The following is a 22,428-nucleotide window of genomic DNA, read 5'->3' on the forward strand; positions in this document are numbered from 1 at the left end:
TTATCACATAAATAAACTTTAGGTTTTGTTTAATATTAATGAGTTTATGTTGTGCTTTGTACTTCCATCTTTTATTAGGTTTAGATACTCATTACTTATGTAGTTCTTAATTTCATTTTCTTTTCTATTAGTTGTTTGTTTGACCTCTTTGTTATAGTATTATTATAGATTTTATTGATGTAATATAATATTAAATATTTATGCTTATTTTTTACATATTGTACTTATTAGTATTTATAAATAAAAATTTTCTCTTATGAGCACAAAATAGGTTTAATTGATTTTAAGTTTAGGGTTTATCTCAAATATTGAGATTAATCTTTTATTGACATGATATGTTATCATAATGTATCACCTTTCAAATCCAAAGTGATATTATGAATGATTTTCAATTTAAAATTAATTTTAATTGAATATAAATATTTATTAATTAGAAAATATGAGAAATCCTTTATCAAAATTTTATTCAAGCATGTAAGATATAATTGACTAATGTTAATTTACTAGAGACTCAACCACTAACATTAATTTATTTATTCCCCTAAAAAATATTAATTTATTTAGAGGGATTTACATACATACCACTTTATTTCATACTATTTATATATCTAATACTTAAAATTTTAATATTATATTCTTACCATTCATATAAAATTTTAATATCAAATATATCACTCATATATTTCATTCTTACCATCCAAGTCATACTATAAATTTTAATATTTCATTCCATACACTCATATTTATTCTATGAATAGTAGCTATGTAATATTAAAATTTTTGATGTTAGATATATAAATAACAAGAAATAAAATGATATGTTTATAAAAATTCCCCATTTATTTATTGTAATAAAATGGGTAATTGGTCTATTAAAATTTGTTTAGAGAAATAACTTGCAACTAAAGTAAGCTTTTAATGGCCAAAAGCGTTTCTCACAAAATGCTATTGGTCTAAAAAATCCTACTTTTTTGTCCTCTTCTCTCTTCTTCCAACCCTTCACCCTTTAATTTCCCTCACCCCTGATCTCTCGGGCATCTTTCTTCTCCGGCAATGGCAACCACGGCGAGGGAAGAAAACGTCTATATGGCAAAGCTTGCCGAGCAAGCGGAACGCTATGAAGAGATGGTTGAGTTCATGGAGAAGGTAGTCAACTCTCTTCCGGAAGGCGAGGAGCTCTCAATCGAGGAGCGCAACCTCCTCTCGGTAGCTTACAAGAACGTAGTCGGTGCTCGCCGTGCCTCGTGGCGCATCGTCTCATCGATTGAGCAGAAGGAAGAAGGCCGCGGCGCCGGCGATCGCGCCGCCGCGGCCCGCGACTATCGCTTGAAGATCGAGTCCGAGCTGTCGTCGATTTGCGCTGGAATCCTTCGTTTGTTGGACTCTCGCCTGGTTTCAGCCGTCGTCACCCCTGACTCCAAGGTTTTTTATTATAAAATGAAAGGCGATTACCATCGGTATCTCGCGGAGTTCAAAACTGGTGATGAGAGAAAGGAGGCTGCTGAGAGCACTCTTTCCTCTTATAAGGCCGCCCAGGTAAGATGCTGATCGGTTATGGTTTAGGAAATTGTTATTGATCACAATCTCTTGCATCTGATATATTCTAGGGTTAGGGATTGGAAATGCCTACCTGGAAGAGTAGTATTTTAGCCATTTCAAAGTTGTCTTCTTCTCACGATCTCAGTATTGCAGGAGATTGCGGTGGCAGAGTTGCCCTCGACACATCCGATCCGGCTAGGTCTTGCATTGAATTTCTCTGTATTCTACTACGAGATCTTGAATTCTCCTGAGAGGGCCTGCAATATGGCTAAACAGGTTCGAAGGAGTAATCAATCTTGTTTTCTTTGAAGTTTTCACTATTGTTTCTTTTTCCTCTACTATTTACGATTTGGAGTACCTATTTTTTTCTTACCCTAATTTTGAGGGGTTTCAGCGAGTACTTTTTTTGAGTTCTAAAATGGTAAATCGGAAGTGGCGTTTGTCTTACGGATTAGGGTTTTAGTTATTTTGGTGTCTTGACTGATCGTTTTTCTTATACTCTTGGCATTCTTTCATTTGCCTTGATTAATTTTTTTTTTCTCTTTACCATATTTCCTCTTTCTCCTTGCAATTATTAAAGAAAACTGAAGATATTTTTCCTAGTTTTTACTGATATTAATTGTTTTATTAGCGTAGCTTTTGAGAGAGAATTATTAAAACTCTAATCATGTGCTTGTTTTTAATCAGCTGTTTGTCCTCAATAAGTTAAGATTTAAATTGAAGTTCGCATGTTCTTATTTGTTATATTATTTAAAAGAAACCTTACAGTGAGACAAAATAGGTAGGTAAAGGAGTTGCAAAAGGAACAAATTGATCCCCCAAAAAATGTTGTGCAATAATATAGCAGAAACAACTAGAACAAACGCAATCAAAACACAGCAATTTACGTGGTTCGGCCAAGAATTGCCTACGTCCATGGGGATGGAATGATTTCATTATATTGAAGAAAATAGGGTTATGTTAGACCGGTCCACTTCCGGCCCCTTCAAAGAGGCCGTGATGCCGAACTAATTGCAAAACAATAACTTTGTACAAAAAGTATTTAAAGAGCAACTTTGGATTTCTTGTTATTAGCCACTAAAACCACAAAGTAAAACTATTAAGCGGTCACGTCCGTTTAGGCTAAGCTACGCAAGAGACTAAACAAAGTCAAAACATTTAGGAAAATTAAAGCAATGCATACAAAATAGCTTTCAACATAACCTTGATCTAACAAGAGGTCTAAGAGCAAAGAAGTAACAATCCTATGTTACTAATGGATGGTGATAGTGGAACACAGTCTCTTTCTTGAACAATTCTCTCTACGAAGTAAGTAGAATAGGAAAGTACACGAATCAATGAAGAATATCACCTTCGCGGAGAATTGACTTGATACACCGCATACCTTCCGATGATTGATACTCCATAGACGTGATCTTCAACAACTACTATGGGTTGACGGATTTTCTAGGGATCCGTCAATGTTTGGAATCACGCTGACGACGGAAATTTGAGAAGATCCACGAAAAATTAATCGTCTTACGCAAGGCCGGATTCAATCTCCGGATTAGCCATACATCATAGCAAGAGAAAGAGAGAATACAATAGAAACAAGAGGGAGAGAGATGGCGGTGGAGGGAGAGGTCGGTGGCTTGTAAGGGGAAAAGGGAGTAGGGTTTGGGAAAGAACCAGGTTGAGAGAAGGTTGAAATATTCTAATCTCTAAATCTGAAATTATTTTCAGGTTTTGAGTAGAATTGGAGGGAAAACACTTTGAATTTGAATTTCATAACAAAGGCAATTAAGAGCCTTAATGTAGCATTAAAGGGGTGGGGCCCATACAAGGGGCCGGCGGCATGATGAGAGGGAGTGAGCTAGGGGAAAGGGAGTTAAGTGTTTCCTAATCCGTTCCGACGAATTAATGATAAAAATTTCAAATCCGTTCCAATTCAAATTTAAAATTGAAACCTCATTGAAACTTTCCTAATTTGGCGTCGGGCAAATTTGGAAACTTTTTACTCTTCCACTTTGAAATTCAAATTTGAAAATACATGGTGTGGAGGCAAAGATGTGGTGATGCTTAACGGATGGAAAGGGTGGTGGAAGAAAGGGAGGCCGGCGGCTAAAGGGAGGGGCCGGCGGGATGAGGATGAAGGTTTGGATTTGTGGTTGTGATGAAGGTGAGCTTAGGTAGGAGGGGTTATGGGATGGTGGTTAGTGGTGGGGATGGCCGGTGGTGGGAATTGATTAGAAGGGAGGATATATATATATATATATATATATATATAACAATAAGTAGACAATAATAAAATCAAAAGTACATCGGATAAATCGTGGCCGTTGATTTATGGCCACATCGACGGTAGACTTTTTGATGTCCCCATCAGGCCGGTTTTTTGCTAAAGGAGAGGGGCGGTGTCATAGAGAGAGAAAGGAGTGGGATCCACTAGGGATTCAAATTCAAGCTAGTTGGAAGCAAAGGAGGGGGCGGCAAAGGCAAGGGAGTAATTTGACTTTAATAATTAATTGTATGCCTTAAGCATGGGAGGGAGGATTAGGGTTAGGGTTATGCTTTGATTTGTTTCTCTTGAAGTTTCTTTGGCGTCTTGGGCTCTAGACTCATCGTCTAGAGATTGGAAGAGAACAATCCTCCTCTCGAATTGAGGATCAATTGTATATTGCTTTATGTTTGCTTTTGCTTTGAATCCGCTACTACAATCTTTCGTTTTGAACTGATTTCATTGAGAATATCACATTATTTCCGTTGTTTTTATCAATTATTGCTAGGGTTTCTTGCGAACTCAAGTATTTCCTCTTGGATTACTTGCGAACTCAAGTATTTCCTATCAGGTTACAATTGGTTCTCTCTTTTTGCTTACTCTCATACAACAGCGCTCAAGTCCTATTTATAGATTTAAAATAAAACAAATTAAGGAAGACTAGTTAATAGAAATCTAATCATGCCAATTATCTCCTAATCCGTGTAAATTAAATTTCTCAATTTTGGTAGCAATCAGAGCTCCTAATTAACACAATAATCAACCAAAAATCTTTCATAATCTATGTCAAATTATATAAGAGAAGATTTCTACATTAATCTCCACCTTATCTTCAGAAAGTAGAAGATGATAAACCAAGCTCCAATATCAAAACGATTGCACTGGGATGGTTGTCTACATATCATCTCTCCCAAGGGATCAAGCCAAGTATAATTCTTCAAAACAAGTGGACAATCAACCATGAGCCTGAATGTTCACCATACAGTAGGTGGACTTCTAAGCTGATAGTTATGTTTTTAGCATGATTGCTAGATTCTCCTTTGTATCTATCTTCTTTAACTAGATATTGCCTTCAACAATCAAGTCTCAAACAAAATTGTACCTTACATCAATGTGTTTGGTACGAGCATGAAAGATTGAATTTTTTGCGAAGGGTATTACACTCTAACTGTCATAGAACATTGTTAGAGACTTCTAATCAACTCTCAAATCATTCAGTAGGCCTTGCATCCATATTGCTTCCTTCTTCGCCTCTGTGATGCCATGTATTCAGCCTCAATAATAGATAAAGCAATAACAAAATGAAGAATTGATCTCTAACTGACTGAACCTTCTTCCAATATGAATAAGTAACTAGTTGTAGACCTACTCATATCAATATCACCAGCGTAATCCGAGTCAGTGTAGCTTACACACAAATCAACAACAAATGACTGCCTCTCAAACACCAAGTCTACATTAATTGTATTCTTCATATAATTCATGATACTCTTTATAGCCTGCTAACGATTCCTTCCCCGATCATACATAAACCTGCTCACAACACCAACTGCTTGTGCAATGTATAGTCTAGTACAAACTATGACATACTTTAGACTATCAACTACACTAGCATATGGAACCGATCACATATCCTTTCTCTCATGACCATCTTTAGGATACTGATTTGAACTTAGTTGGAAGTGAGATGCAATGGGTAGACTCACAACCTTGCTCGAGTCACCAATCCCAAAATTTTTCAAGATCTTTTGAATGTAAGTTTCTTGTGAAAGTCAAACCTTCCCAGCTGCCTTGTTCCTCAGAATCTACATGCCAAAAATTTTGAGTGCTTCACCCAACTCCTTCATCTCAAACTATTTGGACAGTTGCTTCTTCATCTATTGATCTCATACTGACTGGCAAATGAAATCAACATGTCATCTACATACAATAGAAGGTAGAACTCATTATTGATCAATTTCTTAAAACATGCATAATGATTGTAGTAGCTCCTTGTGTACTCCTCTGTCCTCTCCCATCATGAACTGATCAAACTTCTTATACCACTGTCGTGGTGATTGGTTCAACCCATATAGACTTATCCAATTTGCAAATCAAGTTTTTTGAGGCTCCATATTTAGGTGGATATAACATATATATCTCTTCATGCAATTCCCATGTAAGAATTTAGTTTTCAAATCGAGCCGTTAATGAATCAAAATATCTTTGTCCGCCAAATAATGCTGTCTTCTTCAGGCCCCAAACATTTGTATGAACATACTCAAGAATATCACTTGTATTGCGACTAACAATACCAAAGGATACCGATGTCTTTTTGCCAAACACACAATGTTCATAGAAATCGATCTTGCAGGTGCTCGCCTCTTTGACCAATTCTTTCTTCACCAAAGTCATAAGTGAAGCCTCTCCAGCATGAGTTAGCCTCATATGCTAAAATGTAGTGACATCAGAAGAATCAACAGCAACAACAACCGTTCCAATCATTGTTCTACCCTGAAAATAATAAAAGTTGTAATGATGAACTCCCCTCAGAAAAACCAGCACCATGATATATATTCAAAATTACTGCTTCAATGACTACCTTGTAGCTATTGGTCTTTACAACCCCAATAAATAAACTCTTCTTGATATCTGGAACATGTCTCACATCAGTAAACTACCTCACAATACCATGATGTATTCTGATGAAGATGCTCTTTATATCAATAATACGACTAGCTTGATCATTTCCCATAGTCACTGCATCGCTATCAAGCTCCCTGTAGGTACCAAACCACTCTCTAGTGGGACAAATATAATAGGTAGCACCAACATTCAGAATCTAACATGAACCATCTGTATACAAATTATGTGAAATTACAGATAGTGATATATCATAATCTTCATCACACTTTTTCACACTAAAGTATGCCTTTGCCTCAGAAGAAACTTCATTTCCTTTCTCCTTCAGCTTCAAACAATCTTGTTTTCCAATGACTAGTCTCTAATTAGAAAGCACACTGATTATTCCCAAGACTGCGCCCACGAGATTTACCCCTCTTATTGCCACTATTGCCCTTTCTATTCTTCCGCCTCTCTGATCTTCCTCGTTGGAGGCCTCGACCGAATCTATCTTTGCAGATTCCTTGTCCCTATGTTGGAACTCATAATTCAATAATGCAGTAGTCATCTCACCATAATTCTAGACTCCTTCCCATGAATGAGAGTTATCGTGAAATTCTCATATTCATCCAAGAGCGAATTTAATAAGAGCACATTGTTTTCATCTCCAACCTCCTCGTCCATATTCAACAGATCTGCCAATAGCTTTGTGAAGTCATTCAGATGCTATTAATAGTAACCCCATGTCTCATCTAAAATCTGTAGAGTAGGCGTTTCATATGAAGACGATTCTCCATCATCTTCGTTAGATACTTGTTCTCCAAAATCTTTCATAGTTTCACAACAGAAGTTTCAATCATCACCCCATACTTGATCTTCTGAGATAGACAATTTCTGATCATGCCACATACACTTTGGTTCATCTTCAGTCAATCTTTCTTAGAAATCTCTTCAGGATGTTCATTGCTGTCTAGAACTTTCTCCATATTCAAAGAGCATAACACATCCATCATCTCACATCTCCGCATGTTAAAGTTTCCTTTGCCATCAAATTTCATCACATTGATCTTGACGGGATGTGTAACCAACTGATTGGTCGTCCCCTTCTCCACTATCTAGGTGGTTGTCTCCATGGATCAATTGGATTTCATATCATGCATAATTTTGCAATCTCCTTACGTCCCCATAATTGCACCAATCCGACCCTCAAGAGCTAGGAGATGATTTCCAAATTTCTATGCTCCGAATAAGATATGCACGAACAAAAACAACAGAAACGCCAAAGTCATCTTCTGTGCCCCGCACTCCGCCCGTACATGTGCTCTGGACTTCCTCCCAGACCAGACCCGCGATGAAGCCTTGCTTCCATGCGATTCGACTCACACTCGCAGCCTTTGTGCCTGCGAGGCTGCGACCTAGAGTTTGCTTTTCCACACGTGCTCATGCGATCTTTCGCCCTGATCTAGGCTGCACACCTACGATCTTCTCCTTGCACAGTCGCATGCGATGCACACGGTCCGCCTGTATGTGAGCCTTGCCTTTCGCATCCTTCACCCTTCAACCAAAAGGCGCGGCTCGACCTACCAAAGCGACCCGCGTCATTGCTTCCACGCGAACCCAACGATCACAAATGCGCCTACATGCCTTCTTACTGCGAACACCCCACAGGTTATGCTTGATCCCACTTGGTTCCGCTATAGACCCACACTCGACCCTCTCCGTCATGTGTTCCTGCTTTCGCGTGGCTTGCATGACGCAACCAAACTCTTTTGCTCGGTCAGATGTACGCATAAACTATCTGGTTTGCTGGATCTCAGGCACTCGAATTTTGTTCATTGTACTTCTCCAAGCCGCACGCCGAAATCACATTGAAATCTAGCTAATGCTAATTATTGTGCAATATTACAACATAAACAATCAAAACAAACACAATCAAAATAGAACAATTTATGTGGTTCGACGAAGAATTGCCTATGTCCATAGGGAGGGGATCATGTCACCATATTGGAGAAAATAGGGTTACAATTGACTCTCTTTTTGCATACTCTCATACAACAACCGTCAAACCCTATTTATATAGATTTGAAACAAAACTAAATAACGAAGACTAATAAATGGAAATCTAATAATGCCAATTAGATCTCCCAATAAGTGCAAATTAAATCTCCCAATTTTAGTAGCAATCAAAGCTCCTTATTAATTCAATAATCAATAAAAAATCTTTCTTAATCTATGTCAAATTTTATAAGGAAAGATTTCGACAACAAAAATTCCTTGAAACTATAAAATGGGGAGGAAGAACAAAAAGTTGGACTTAGAGATAGCCGGAGACGGGGAAGAATGCCCAACGGTTTGAAAATTGACCATTGCCTGGTTGCATCCCACTATAAAAGGAGGCACTTCGGGATGAATTTGAAAAGGATGCCATTTTGGGCAAGAGCAGGAAAAGCGGATGTACTATTATTGCACCAAAAAGAAGTCACCAAATAACACCGACAAGAAATCAAGGCCAACGGACTGGGGTCACAGAGTGAACCCAATTAATCAAAAAATTCTTCGAGAATGCATTGCAATGAATCATCATGCTTCCAACTCTTAATGTTATCTCTAATTGCCCACTTAACTTTCATGAAAATGAAAGAGATACTGGCAATATCATTCCCATTTTTGCAACTCTTTTTTTCCCCCCACAAATTGTATTGATTTGCAACTAAATCTAACCAAATTAGAAAGTCTTAACGAACTTGTTGCTTTTCAATACACGTTTTTTGGTTGTTGAAATTAGAAAACATTTTGAAAAGAAATGAGTTATTAGATTTTCTTAATTTGTTTGGATTTAGTTGGAAATAAAAATCAATTTTTAATCTTTGGAAACACCTTATCTATCAAAAGTGATAGTTTCATTTTTACACTCAAAATGAATTAAAACAAATTTCTAACTTTGAAAACATGTTTTTTATCTACAAGCAACTAAAGAAAGACAAAATCTTTACTTTTTAAAACATGTTTTTTCTATCTACAAGCAGCCAAATGAGCTTAGGTGAATTTTAACGTTTCATTCTTAACTATAGGGTGTCCGTTGCCGTGTAACCTTGTTTGAACCCAAAAAAAAAAAAATAGTGGTACTTGCTTTATATATCTTGTTTGAACAACTGTCTTTATTATAAATAAATTTACAAAAGACTCATTTTGCAAGTGCAAGTTTATGCTTATGGATATGTGTTTTAACGCTTTATGCCACCTTTTTACTTTACAACTCGCTTGAGTTAGTTGGATTTCTTGATTTTCTCAAGAGTTATTTACATTCAGGATGCTTTTGAAGTTTAAAACATCTCATAACGCTGATGCAGTTATTTCCATTTCTTTAATTTTTTTTCTATGAATTATCTTCTCATGCCTATTTTGTATCCAGTTTTGTAAAATATATTCCAGCATTTGTTCTAGGAATCTTATGTTAAATTCATGTGAAAATTAATATGGGCATCATAAGCCATGAATTCTTTTATTTATAAATGCCTCGAATTCTTTTCCAATATCGATTGCATCTTCTAAATTGTTTTTGTGAACCTTTGGTACCACACCTTGGTTAAATGTTGGATATATTTGAGATATTATATTAATGTCTAAGCATAATATTATGAAGTAATAATGTAATTTTTAATGAAATCTTTGATGTTGGATTTGATCTATTTTTTTTCCTTTTTCCTGATTCACAAATTCATAAAATAAATTTTATGAAGAAAATAAAGTTGCATTAATATATTCATAATGACTCCCTTTAACAAGTTATGAAATTGAAATATCCGCCTATATGGTTGAAATTAGAAGTTTATAATTCATCACTACTTGTCTTTAGGCTATTTGGTTCATTTTTATTTAAAGAGGTTGAATGTTCTTGCGATCGACACATCATGGTTGAGCGGTTTGTTAGTTATTAGAAGTAAACATAATGAGACCTAATTGATATACAATATAGTTTTTTTTTCAACATCTTCTTCACATAGTTTATATTTATGGTGTATCAATTAGGAAGTGTAATAGTATCTTAGCATTATCATTGCTTACATTAATATCATATTACATCATTCATTTGTATGAAAGCATTGACAAGAAACTTTTACTTATTGCAATTTTAATTCCACTGAATGTTTGAATTGGAGATATATAAAATTTAAATTAGTTTATAAGGTCATGGTATGATAATCTTGTAGCTTATACTGTTTTAGTTGGCTAAATATTTGTTGCATGCCTTTAGAGGTTGTCAATTTGTCGTATAAATTTAATGGTTCTTTTCGTATTTAGTGGGAGTTTCATGTGGGTCATCTGCTGGGGAGATTACCTAGGTTCAATGATGTTTCTCACCAACTTTAACGAGATTTTTATACAAGAAATACTCAAGTCATTACAAAATTTAAGGTTTATTCTTTTTTTTTTTTGGATGATAATTGAGAAGTTTTGAAATTATTAGAAATTTTTTTTATAAAATTTGTTCTTATTTCTGTACAAAAGAAGGGAGTATTTTTTCAATAAATTTTTGATTGTATGTATAATTTCTTCTCATATCTTCCTTTAACAAGTGAGAGCTTGATGATTTTAGATGGAGATTATCTTCTATATCAGATAAGATTAAGAAGCATGTTTTTCTGATATGTTCCCTATCTTTTCCAAATCTCTTTATCGGTTTCTATTCATATTAGCTACAATCTTATTTTCTACTAGCGCATGATTTTCAAATAATTGTATTGCTATTCATGATTTTGAATTTCTATTTGTTATTTTTAATAAAAATTATTAAATTATCATTTCATCGATTTTGTTAGTATTATTTTGATTCTTCTCAAATAATGAATAATTGTCCAGGCAAAAGTTAGCGATTTGCCAAATTGAGATATGTATTATCAAACCCTAGACCCTAAGACGATTTACATCATATTTAGTATCATAGTTAAGGTTGCATCATAATTTTTTTAGGTCATAGTCTAAGGATCAATTATATGATCAATTTAAGACCTTTAACCAAGGGGGTTATTGTTGTTTGTTTGGACATTTGTTATTTTTAAAGATTTAACTAGCGTTATTTGTTTATACATTACTTTGTTATCACTATCTAATTTGTTTAGTCTTTGGAAAGAAATTAAGTATGAATTAACCTATAATTCTCCGAGGTCATTAGATGTGTTGCTTATATAGTGCTTTAGAGTATGCGAAATAGTACAATTATCCTCCTGTTATGACTATTGCATATATGACTAATATTTATGAGGAAAATTCATCATCATCTAAAGTGTGCTAAATAAACACAAACTCAATAATCATGGATAAAAAAAATTTAAACTTATTAAAGAAGTTACAATTATTGAATATTCTTTAAATGATGTATTGGATAATAAGAAAATTATAATTACAATGTGATTATGGACTTGATTTTATTGATTCTGAATCGATATCATATGTTAGGCTATAAAATGTTTATTGTTGTGAATCTAAAATTGAACAATAGTTAAAATTGAATCTAAAATTGAACTTGAGATAAGATATGGACGTAAAGTTGAATTATAATATAAATCTGAACTTGATTTAGAACATTAGATCATTTTTAAATCTAAACCTAAGTTAGAATATGAATATTTTCTTGATTATGAACTTAAATAAATCATGCTTATTGAGATTTATAGATTAGCTGAAAAATCTAATAAGGCAATTCTAAATAAAGTATCTAACAAAATTATTTCTACAAATTAAATTAATATTAATTTTATTTTTAGTTTTTGGTTTTGTAGATCATTAAAAATTTTAAGTAGAAAATTAAATTGGGCCAATTTTGTAGATCATTTTCTTATGCTATAAGGACTTTTAATAAAATATGTAATTTAAATCTCATTCTTGCTAGAAGTTCATAAGATTATTATTATTTTTATTTTTTATATAGATTCAAGAGTTTGTTTTTTCTTATGATAGATTTATCATATTTTTGTGACTTGTTATTAGAAGACAGATGGGGTAGACCTAAAAAGACTTGGTTAGAAAATATTAGGAATGACCTTTTTTTATTAGATTTAAACGAGAATTTGACTTTTAATAGGACACAATGGAGAAAAAGGATTTATGTAGCCGACCCCACGTAATGGGATAAATGCTTGATGATGATGATGTTGTTGTTGTTATTAGAAGACAGATGAATGGAACTACATGGATTAAAAACAAAATTTGATAAATAAAAAATTTAAGTTTTCTTCATTGCCTTGTTCTCTTAGTATTATTTATATCATATGCATTGAGAATTATATTAGTATCTTAGCATTATCATTACCCATATTATATCATATTGCACCAATTATTAGTCATTTGAATGATTTTAATTATTACAATTATACAACTACTCATGGTGTTCATCAAAACCCTGAAAATTTCTTATTTGAACTCCTAAGAAATGGCCTGCTAGAAAGCTGAGATTATATAGAGTCATACAATAAATTGGGATAATTTACTACAGGTTAGAAATCACTAAAATTTCTAGTATTACTCCAACTTTTAATTTATTTGATTTGAGTTTGTGATGAACTGTCAATCGATGTCTTAAATAGTTAAATACTTCCTTTTTTCGAACTCCTCATTATAGATCCATATCCAACCCCATTGTTTGCTTAATTTCTCGACAATTATGCCAATATTATCTTGAAGTTATTATTGGAAATGAAATCATGCATATTAGTGATGGTGAATTCCAAAGATATCTTATAAAGTAGAAAGGTAATTCTATAAATGATGATTCATGGACTTCTCTAAAAAATTGTAATAATTATGCTCAGATTTGTTCGACAAATATCAACTGAATAATATGTTGTAGCCTAGTTTTTTTTTTACTTGGGTAGATTGATGCATGTTGGTAGAGAGGTAGATGATTTTAAAAGCATTCATGGTGGCCATGGATTTGGAACGACGAATGAAGGTGGCAAGACCATATTGGATTTTTGTTTAGCTTATGATTTTTTAATTGCTAATACCTTATTTAAGAAAAGGATTGAGCATCTCATCACTTATAAAAATAGTTATAATACAACCCAGATTGACTATTTTCTTATTAGAAAATTAAATCGTTTAGATTGAATTAATCCCTTCCCAATTAAGATAATTTGAAATTCAAATTTTCCCTCCACTTCCCCTTGTTTTTGTAGTCTAAAATTAAATTCATATTTTAATTATTCAAATGACCCCTTCCCCCGTATCCGTTCTACATCAATAGGTCACTAATTAATTCAAAGACTTACAATGTATCACAAGTCACTAAATAATTCAAAGACTTACAATGTAGGTTATAGGATTTCTGGATATCTAGTATAAGATCTCCACATAATCCTACTATATCAAGTCAGTATTAAGAGCATGGGTTGCATTTTATGGTCTCTCAACATGAAAATCCATATCAAGTTTATCTGATTGATGGACAATGTAATGATAGCTTGCTTGTCCATCATAAAATATTGAATTTACCACAAGCCTAATAAACTCACATGAATTACAAACTCATTTATTGTGAAGGCCTCGCTGATCCTTTAGACACTGCATTATCAGAGGATTCACGACTTCCGTGCATTTTCTAAATACAAGCAAAAGCTAACATACTATTGTTCCTAAAGGAAAACGTGAAAAGCATGGCGATACCTAGAAGAGACTAAAATTGGATGCAGGTGTAGATCACAAGATCATAACACCACCTAGAATTCCTGCAGGAATGAATCATCGAGTTAAAGCCTCTCGTTCATGGAAATCATTGCCCTCCGACATCAATAGAGTATCCTCTTTGTAAGGAGGCAATCTTACATGAATCTAATCACAAGTTATTTTGTGTCCAATAACCGCTTTCAAAATTGTGAGGTTCCACTTATGCGCCAAGAGCATGATTCGAAGATGAGATAACTTACAAAGTAAATACAGGGCACCTTCATTTGATGGTAGGCTCAAACTGAAAATCTTTCCAGATTGACTGAAGGACATGGGACACTTGTTTGAGTGCACAGAAATTTCTAATGGACGTAAGGTCAAGTTTGCTAAAACAAGATAATAGACTAAAATCCACAATTTCTCTTAAATAAGATAACTCAGCACCACCATTCTTTTTAACTTGTCCCAACCATCTTTATTAATCTTGTCCCAACAATTCACGGCCAATTTATGAATTCTGGTTTTCCAATCGTTCGTATAATCCTTGTTTTTTAATAATAATATCAGTTGTTGCATGAGATGTTAAACACACTCTATGCTAAAGTTTTTTTTGAACAACTATATCTCTATTTTCTTCATAATTTTTCAACACTAATTTTATCAATCATTTAACCAATGTTGGCCTTTAAAAGAGAGGCTTAATACTAAGTTAAGTGTGGCAGAGATGAGGATGCTCAGGTGGATGAGTGGCTTTACCCTTAGAGATAGGATACGAAATGAGCATATACGTGAAAAGGTTGGAGTAGCTCCAGTAGAAGATAAGATTAGAGAAAGTCGCCTTAGATGGTTTGGTCACATAAAACGGCAGCCTTGCGATGACCCGGTTAGGAGAGGAGAGGTGTTAGATTTGACTTATGTTAAGAAAGGTAGGGGTAGACCTAAAAAGAGTTGGTTAGAAAATATTAGGAATGACCTTTCTGTATTAGATTTAAACGAGAATTTGACTTTTAATAGGACACAATGGAGAAAAAAGATTCATGTAGCCGACCCCACGTAATGGGATAAAGGCTTGATGTTGTTGTTGTTGTTGGTAGATTGATGCAAAACTCCTTCCTACTTTAACTCTTGTGCCTATTTGTGACTATTTATGACTCTATGGCTGGGTGACTTTTTTTGGTGGAGTGATAGAATTTTTTTCTAGTTTATCTTATTCCATCAAGCTAAATACTTTTATTTAACATGTATGTAGTGGCGAAAGGATATGCCCTAAAAATTTGGTGGTTCATCCTGCATGTTCAACTGTGTTCTTTTATGATGCATAGACACAGATACAACGACACTAATACGACACGACACTGACTCGGGACACATCAATTATTGAAAATAAAGGACACGGACTTGACTCGTTATAATACTTTTTTATACTTAAAAATAGTGTATAAAAATTGAATTAGCATAACATTAACAATAATTAGAAATAATAAGCCATTTAACTAGAATTTGTGTTAAAATAATTAATATTAGGATGTTGAGAGTCGGGATCGATGCCATGTATCAGGCATCGAGAAAGGAGACAACAATGCTGTCGAGAATTAGGAATTCGTGTTATGCAGTAAGTATCGAGCGTCAATGCCAAGATGACATCAGACGTAGATGTTGAGATGATATTGGGCATTGTTGTGAAACCAAAATCACGGCTCGCTAAAGAGAAATGAAAATGAGAATATTCGATGAATGGGGTATTGAGTGCAGACGATTGATTTGGTTTTATGGATAAGAAAAAAAATATTTTTTATATTTTAAATAAATAAAAATTTTAAATACTAGAAGTTATATTTAAAAAAATTCATAAAATATTTAAGACACGTGTGTCGGACATGCGTGTCCAATTTGTATTTAATATTTTTTAATCTCACACATTTTCGGCATGTCCGATCTGTATCGGAGTGTCGGACGTGTGCCGTGTCGGATAAGCGTCTGACACCGCGGGCCTTTTTTAGGAGAAGTGTCAGTGCAACATAGAGTTCTTTGGCAACCTATGTTGGATTTCATGTGGGAGACATTGGGGCTCTTACAAAATTTCTAGTATGCGACTTTCTGGCATGATAATCTATAGATTATGGAATTTCAGAAGTATTTTTTTTTCTTACAAATATGATTCTTAGTTTTGCACAGGAGGTATTTTCTGAATAGATTTTGGTTGGATCTATAATTTTTTATAGTCCACTTAAACAAATGGGAGTTTGAAGCTTATAAGGAGAGGTTATCTTCTTGTACAAGCTGGCGGTTTGATTAGGCGATTTTTGCCTTTTCTACCTATTCTTTCAAATGTGGTTATTTATTTCATAATTTGCTATGTGATCTATTTCTATGCAAGTTGGATACAATATGGACTTTCAGAAGTATATTTTTCAATTAATTGTGGTGCTTTTTGTGATTTTAATTTTTATGTGCTATTTTTAGTAAAAAGCTATTAAATTATTTTTTTTATATCTTCATATTTTTTAGCTTTCTTCTGGATAAGGAATAATTGCTCTAGTTAAAAAGTTTGAGATATGCAAATTTTGAGTATATTTGTATGATTTTGTGCATCTCCTTCTAAGCGTACGTGATCAAATCATTTTTTCTAAAAATTTTACATCATATTTTGTAGTAGAGCTTAATGCTACATCATAATATCTTATAGAAGTAAGATATAACATTTGGGTCGGCTAACAAATATAATAAAAGATGCAATTAAAATGAAATCAATTTAGTTATGATATTATAATGTCTTAACATGATTATTATAGTGCCAAGAGTTCTATCCTTCCAGTTGATGGGAGGCATGATTCTGGTTTGGTTAGATAATTTAGAAGAATTCTCTGAAAGCTATATTATATTTGATTTCCAAAGAGTTGAGATTGCTAAATAAAAGTAAAATATTGATATTGCAACAAAATATATATAAACTAATGTGAAATACAAACTTAAGGAATACTATGTATTTAATGATTATAAGGATCAATTATCAATTTAAGGCTTTCAAACAAGATGATTGTAGCATTTTTAGACAATTTGTTTGTTTTTAAAGTTTTATTGATATTATTTTTCTATGTATTATCTTGTTATTACTAAATGTTTCATTAAAAAGTTTTGGCAAGAAATCAAGCATAAATTGTGCTACAATTCTCGAAATACATTAGATTAATTTTTTACATAAATATTTACGGTTAGATTAATATTACAATGATTCTCTTGTTTGCACTATTGCAGCTATGATTAATATTCCTATAGAAACATCATTATCATAATGTTTGGTGCGCTAAACACACACCAAATCAAGAATCATGTATTCTTAAATCTAATCCTTTAAAAAAAAAAATTATTTTTGATATTCTTCAAATGATTTGTTGGATGCATAAAATAAGTTACCATTATAATATGATTTTGAGTCTAATTTTGTTAAATATGAATTGGCAACATGATCTAGATTAGAACATGTTCAACAAATTAAACCTAAAATTAAGCAAGAGTTAAAGCTTGAATCTAAAATCGAGCTTGAAGTCATATCTGAACATAAGTCTCAATCAAAATATAAATGTGAATCTATATTTGGACATGAGAAAATTTTTGAACTTAACTGTTTATTTTATTTGTGGTTCTTGGTTTTTTTATTCACTAATTCATAAAATGAACTTTATGGAAAAAAATGCATCAATACATCCATGATAATTACTTTTTTTGCAAAACATGAAATTGAAATCTCTAACTAATTGAAACCAGAAGTTCATAATTCATAACGACTATTCTTGAGATCATTTGGATTATTTTTCTTTAAAGATGTTTGCCCATATGATAAACATGTCACATCTTTGTTATTCAAAAATACTAATGAACTTTATAAATATAAATTTTAAGTTTTATTCATCATGAAAATCTCTCACCAATTGGTCATAATACATCCATTATGGTGCATATTAGTATTTTAGCATTATCATTACATTTATCATATTATATTGCATTATTCATTAGTTATTTACTAATTTGCTGGACTTTTATTACAGCATTTGTAGGAAACTTGCTTTTAATGATAAGAATTTTGATTTTATTCAGTATACGAATTAGAGATATTAAAAATTAATTTTGGTTATAGGATAATGATTCGTCTGAATATTTGAAGGCTTACTACTGGATTCCTTGAGGATTTGATTATTTTTCTTAATTATTTTTCAACTAGTTGGGAAAGAATGCTTGCAAGTTAAAAGTAATAATAAATTCTCAGATAAATCCTTTTTTCAATATATTTGATTTTTCTTTATCTTATTAACCACCAGTTTATGCCTTGAATGCTTGCAAGTTAAAAGTATTAAAAAAATTCTCAGATTAATCCTTTTTTCAATATATTTATTTTTTCTTTATCTTATTAACCAGTAACCACCAATCTATGCCTTGAATTCTTCTCTCTTTTCTCATTCTATTTCGAATTTCATATTCGGCATATCATTCACACAATTTTCAGGTGGTTATGAAATATTATTCTTAAAGCTATCATTGATAATAAAATCATCTTTGCTATTGAAGGTGGATCCCAAAGATATCTTAAAAGGTGAAAATAAAGGTCTACATATCTTGAATGTCTCTATTTAAAGTGGAATAACTATGCTCATATCTGCTTGATCAATATTAATTAAATAATTTATTGAAGCCAATTTTTTTAGGCCTGGTAGATTAATGTGAAATTCCTTCCTCATATATTCCTGTGACTAGCTATGACTATTTGCTGCTGGGTGACTTCTTCATGGAGTAGTATGATGCTCCTACGAATTATCCTGTTACAAGGAGCTCAATACTTATGTTTCGCAAGTTTTTAGTGGTTCTCTCTAGCATTTTGCTGGAGTTCCTTGTGGGTTGACTGTTGGTAAGATTTCTTGCTGTTCAATGATGTTTTTTGATAGTTTTGGTGGAATCTCCATTCAGGAGATGTGTGTGGTAATACAAGATTTCTCTGGTGGCCTTTTGGGTTGATAATTGATAGATTTGCAATTTCAAAAGAAATTTAATCATAAATATGATTCTTACATTTGTACATATGGAGTAATTTTTAAATAGATATGTTGGCTGTGAAATTTTTTCTAGTCCTATCTTAAACTAGTGGGACCTTAAAAATTTTTTAAAATGATTATCTTCTTGTAAAAGCGAGAGAATTGATTTGATGACTTTTATTCTTTCTATTTTTTTTTATGTTGTTGTTGTTGTAAATCTTGTTATTGGTTAACTTCGATGATTTATTTTTATTCAAGTTTGCATATAACATGGTTTCTTGTGTTATAATGTTATATGCAAACTTGCATAAGTGATAGAATAGTCCCTCTCAAACTTGAGGGAAAATTCTATAAGATGGTAGTGAGACCTACAATGCTTTATGGTGCAAAATGCTGGCCATTAAAAGAAAAGCATAATATTAAGTTAAGTGTTACAAAGATAAGGATGCTCAAGTGGATTGACGGCTTTATTCTTAGAGACAAGATACAAAATGAGCATATGTGTGATAAGGTTGGAGTAGCTCCAGTGGAAGATAAGATTAGAGGGAGTCACCTTAGATGGTTCGGTCATATAAAACGGCGGCCTTCCGATGACCCGGTTAGGAAAGTAGATGTATTAGATTTGACTTATGTTAAGAAAGTTAGAGGTAGACCTAAAAAGACTTGGTTATAAAATATTAAAAATGACATTTCTTTATTAGATTTAGATGAGAATTTGATTCTTAATAGGGCACAATGGAGAAAAAAGGATTCATGTAGCCAACCCCACATAGTGGTATAAAGGCTTGTTGATGTTGTTGTTGCTGCTGCATATAACATGGCTTCTGCAATTGCATCATTTCAATTAATTATTTTGTAAAAGGTTGTTAAACCTATTAGTTTTGCTGGATTTATTTTTGTGGTTTTTTTTTTCATCTCAAACAATGAATAATTATCCAAATTAAGATATTTAATATGTGAATTTGAGCACGTTTAAGTAATTTTGTGCATCTCAATGCAGATCATCATAAACTCTACACCCTAATATCATATATCAACTCTTTTAGCCTGCTCTTGCTCTGGCTTTGTCTAAGCGTACTTCATCAGCTTGTTATCTACTCTAATATAATGCTAATGGACCACCTGATACTTGCCAATCTGTAGTGTTCTTGCTCAGACTACCTCTCCTTGATGTTGATACCTTTTGGCTTCACCATTCTGCCCTCTCTATCACATCTCGCCGAGCATTGGGGCTTGAAGATCCAATTTTTTTGGGTACTTATACCAATTCCCTCTATTTCTTCCTCCTTCGACACTTAACAATGATTGTCGTCTTGCCCAAGGGGATTCATCTATCTCACTCCCTTCTGCAGTTTTTCAATCTTCAAAAGCTCCCACGTTTTCTTCATATAAGAATCCAATACTGATACCTGTAGAACATTTGATTGGTGTCTACTTGGTGACTTTTCCTTTTCTCACGCTACTTGGGCATCTATCTCACTCCCTTCTGCAGCTTTTCAATCTTACGAGAAACCTATCACTCTTGGTTTGGGTTGTATTTTTTTAACCAATCCACCTTATATTCTTTGGGTTCTATTTCTGATAATTTTTTGCAAATAGATTTTTTGTATTTCGTTCTATCTGATACGACTAGTCTGCTGATGTTTATTTGTGTTAGATACTCAGAAGAAAATCTTGAACTATTCTTTTATTGTGTATAATGTTTTACTCCTCCATTCTCTACCTGCTGATGTTCCCTCTTACTATATGTTACTCGTAATCAGGCATTTGACGAAGCGATCGCTGAACTTGATTCCCTTGGAGAGGAATCTTACAAAGACAGCACTCTTATAATGCAGCTTCTTCGTGATAATCTCACCTTGTGGACCTCTGATATGCAGGTCAGTTAAATATTTATATGTGCAACTCATTTTTTTTTTAACATTTTACATAGAAATGAGTATATGCGTGATAGGAAATACTTGAGTTCTCAAGTAATCCAAGAGGAAATACTTGAGTTCACAAGCAACCCTAGCAATAATTGACAAAAACAGTGAGAAAAATAAGAAAATCTGGAGGAAAATAATTTAATACGATAGATTGCTATAGTAGAAGCAAAGCAAAACAAACTCCAAGCAAGATACAATTGATCCTCAATTCGAGAGGAGAATTGTCTCTCCCAATTTCTAGATTTTGGATTTAGAGCTCAAGACACCAAGAAGACTCCAAGAAAACAACTCCAATCATGCATAACCCTAACCCTAATCCCTCCTCCCATACTTAAAGTATACAATTAATTATTTAAAGCCAAATTACTCCCTTGCCCTTGCCGCCGCCCTCCTTTGCCTCCAATTCCTTTGAATTTGAATCCCTAGTGGGCCCCACTCCTTTCTCTCTCTCCTTATGCCGCCGCCCCTCTTGTAGCAAAGAACCGGCCTCTTCAAAGAGGCTGGTTGGGGTTGGGCCGGTCTACTAGGGACTGGTTTAACAATGCGCCAAAAGGTTGGAGTAGTTCCAGTGATCTTAGTGATCTTTGATTAGAAAGAGTCGCCTTAGATGGTTTGGTCACATAAAACATTGGTCTTCTGATGATCCGGTTCGATTCAGCCTATGTTAAGAAAGGTAAAAGTAGGCTTAAAAAGATTTTAAAATAACTGTTTTTTATCAGTTTTAAATGAGAATTTAACTCTTAATAGGACATAACGGAGAAGAAAAATTCATGTAGCCGACCCTGCATAATGAGATAAAGCCTTGTTGTTGAATATTTTCCGTGCGAACTGATATCTTAATGCTCTATATATACAGGATGAAGGGGGTGATGATATAAAGGAGGCCTCAAAACCTGATAATGAATAGTAGCAAAGAACTGGGATCCTGGCTAGCTGCATTTGCTTTCTTTGCCTTAGTTACTTCTGCTTTTTATGGCATGTTATGCTCCAGTTGTTCACTGATGGCTTTTTATTTTCAGGAATGTTAGTTTGACCATCCTATTGTTATTTCTTTCTTCTCTTCCATGGCTTTTACCTTTACTTGTCTTTTGTGGCCTTGATATTCAGCCTCTGAATCCCTTCTTTTATGGGATTATTGTGCTTGAAGACATGCATTAACATTTTCTTTGTTGCCTGGAAAAAAATTATTTCTGTTGTCTGCTTTATTTCTTATCGTGGTGTGTCTGAACTTGCAAAGCTTGTGGTTAGACATGAAGGTAGCTGCTCTCTTTTTTCAGAACAATTATTACGTCCTCCGACCGAATGAGAGAAACATTCGGTTCGCAGGCAAAAATCCCGCGGTATCGAGGTGTACCGAGTTTTTCAAAAAACTCGGTACTCCTCGATACCGTGGGATTTTTGCATTATAACCCAAGTA

At 33.6% G+C, this 22,428-nt stretch overlaps 1 protein-coding gene across 1 annotated transcript; it reads left to right on the forward strand.

Moving 5' to 3' along the window:
* The first annotated feature begins 938 nt into the window (after positions 1-938).
* Positions 939-22,221, forward strand: LOC110109337 (14-3-3-like protein 16R). Its single transcript, XM_020840358.2, has 4 exons — positions 939-1,536; positions 1,693-1,815; positions 20,847-20,963; positions 21,868-22,221. Exons 1-4 carry the CDS (start codon positions 1,054-1,056, stop codon positions 21,916-21,918), a joined length of 774 nt encoding a protein of 257 aa, XP_020696017.1. The 5' UTR covers positions 939-1,053; the 3' UTR covers positions 21,919-22,221.
* The last annotated feature ends 207 nt before the right edge of the window (positions 22,222-22,428 follow it).

The sequence above is a fragment of the Dendrobium catenatum genome, unplaced genomic scaffold, assembly GCF_001605985.2.
Source record: "Dendrobium catenatum unplaced genomic scaffold, ASM160598v2 fragScaff_scaffold_536, whole genome shotgun sequence".
NCBI classification, from domain to species: Eukaryota; Viridiplantae; Streptophyta; class Magnoliopsida; order Asparagales; family Orchidaceae; genus Dendrobium; species Dendrobium catenatum.

Excerpts from the sequence above, each read along its gene's own strand:
- LOC110109337 (XM_020840358.2), top strand. The coding sequence starts at position 1,054 with ATGGCAACCACGGCGAGGGAAGAAAACGTCTATATGGCAAAGCTTGCC. Across the intron at positions 1,816-20,846 it reads CCTGCAATATGGCTAAACAG|GCATTTGACGAAGCGATCGC; the intron begins GTTCGAAGGAGT and ends ACTCGTAATCAG. Across the intron at positions 20,964-21,867 it reads TGTGGACCTCTGATATGCAG|GATGAAGGGGGTGATGATAT; the intron begins GTCAGTTAAATA and ends CTATATATACAG.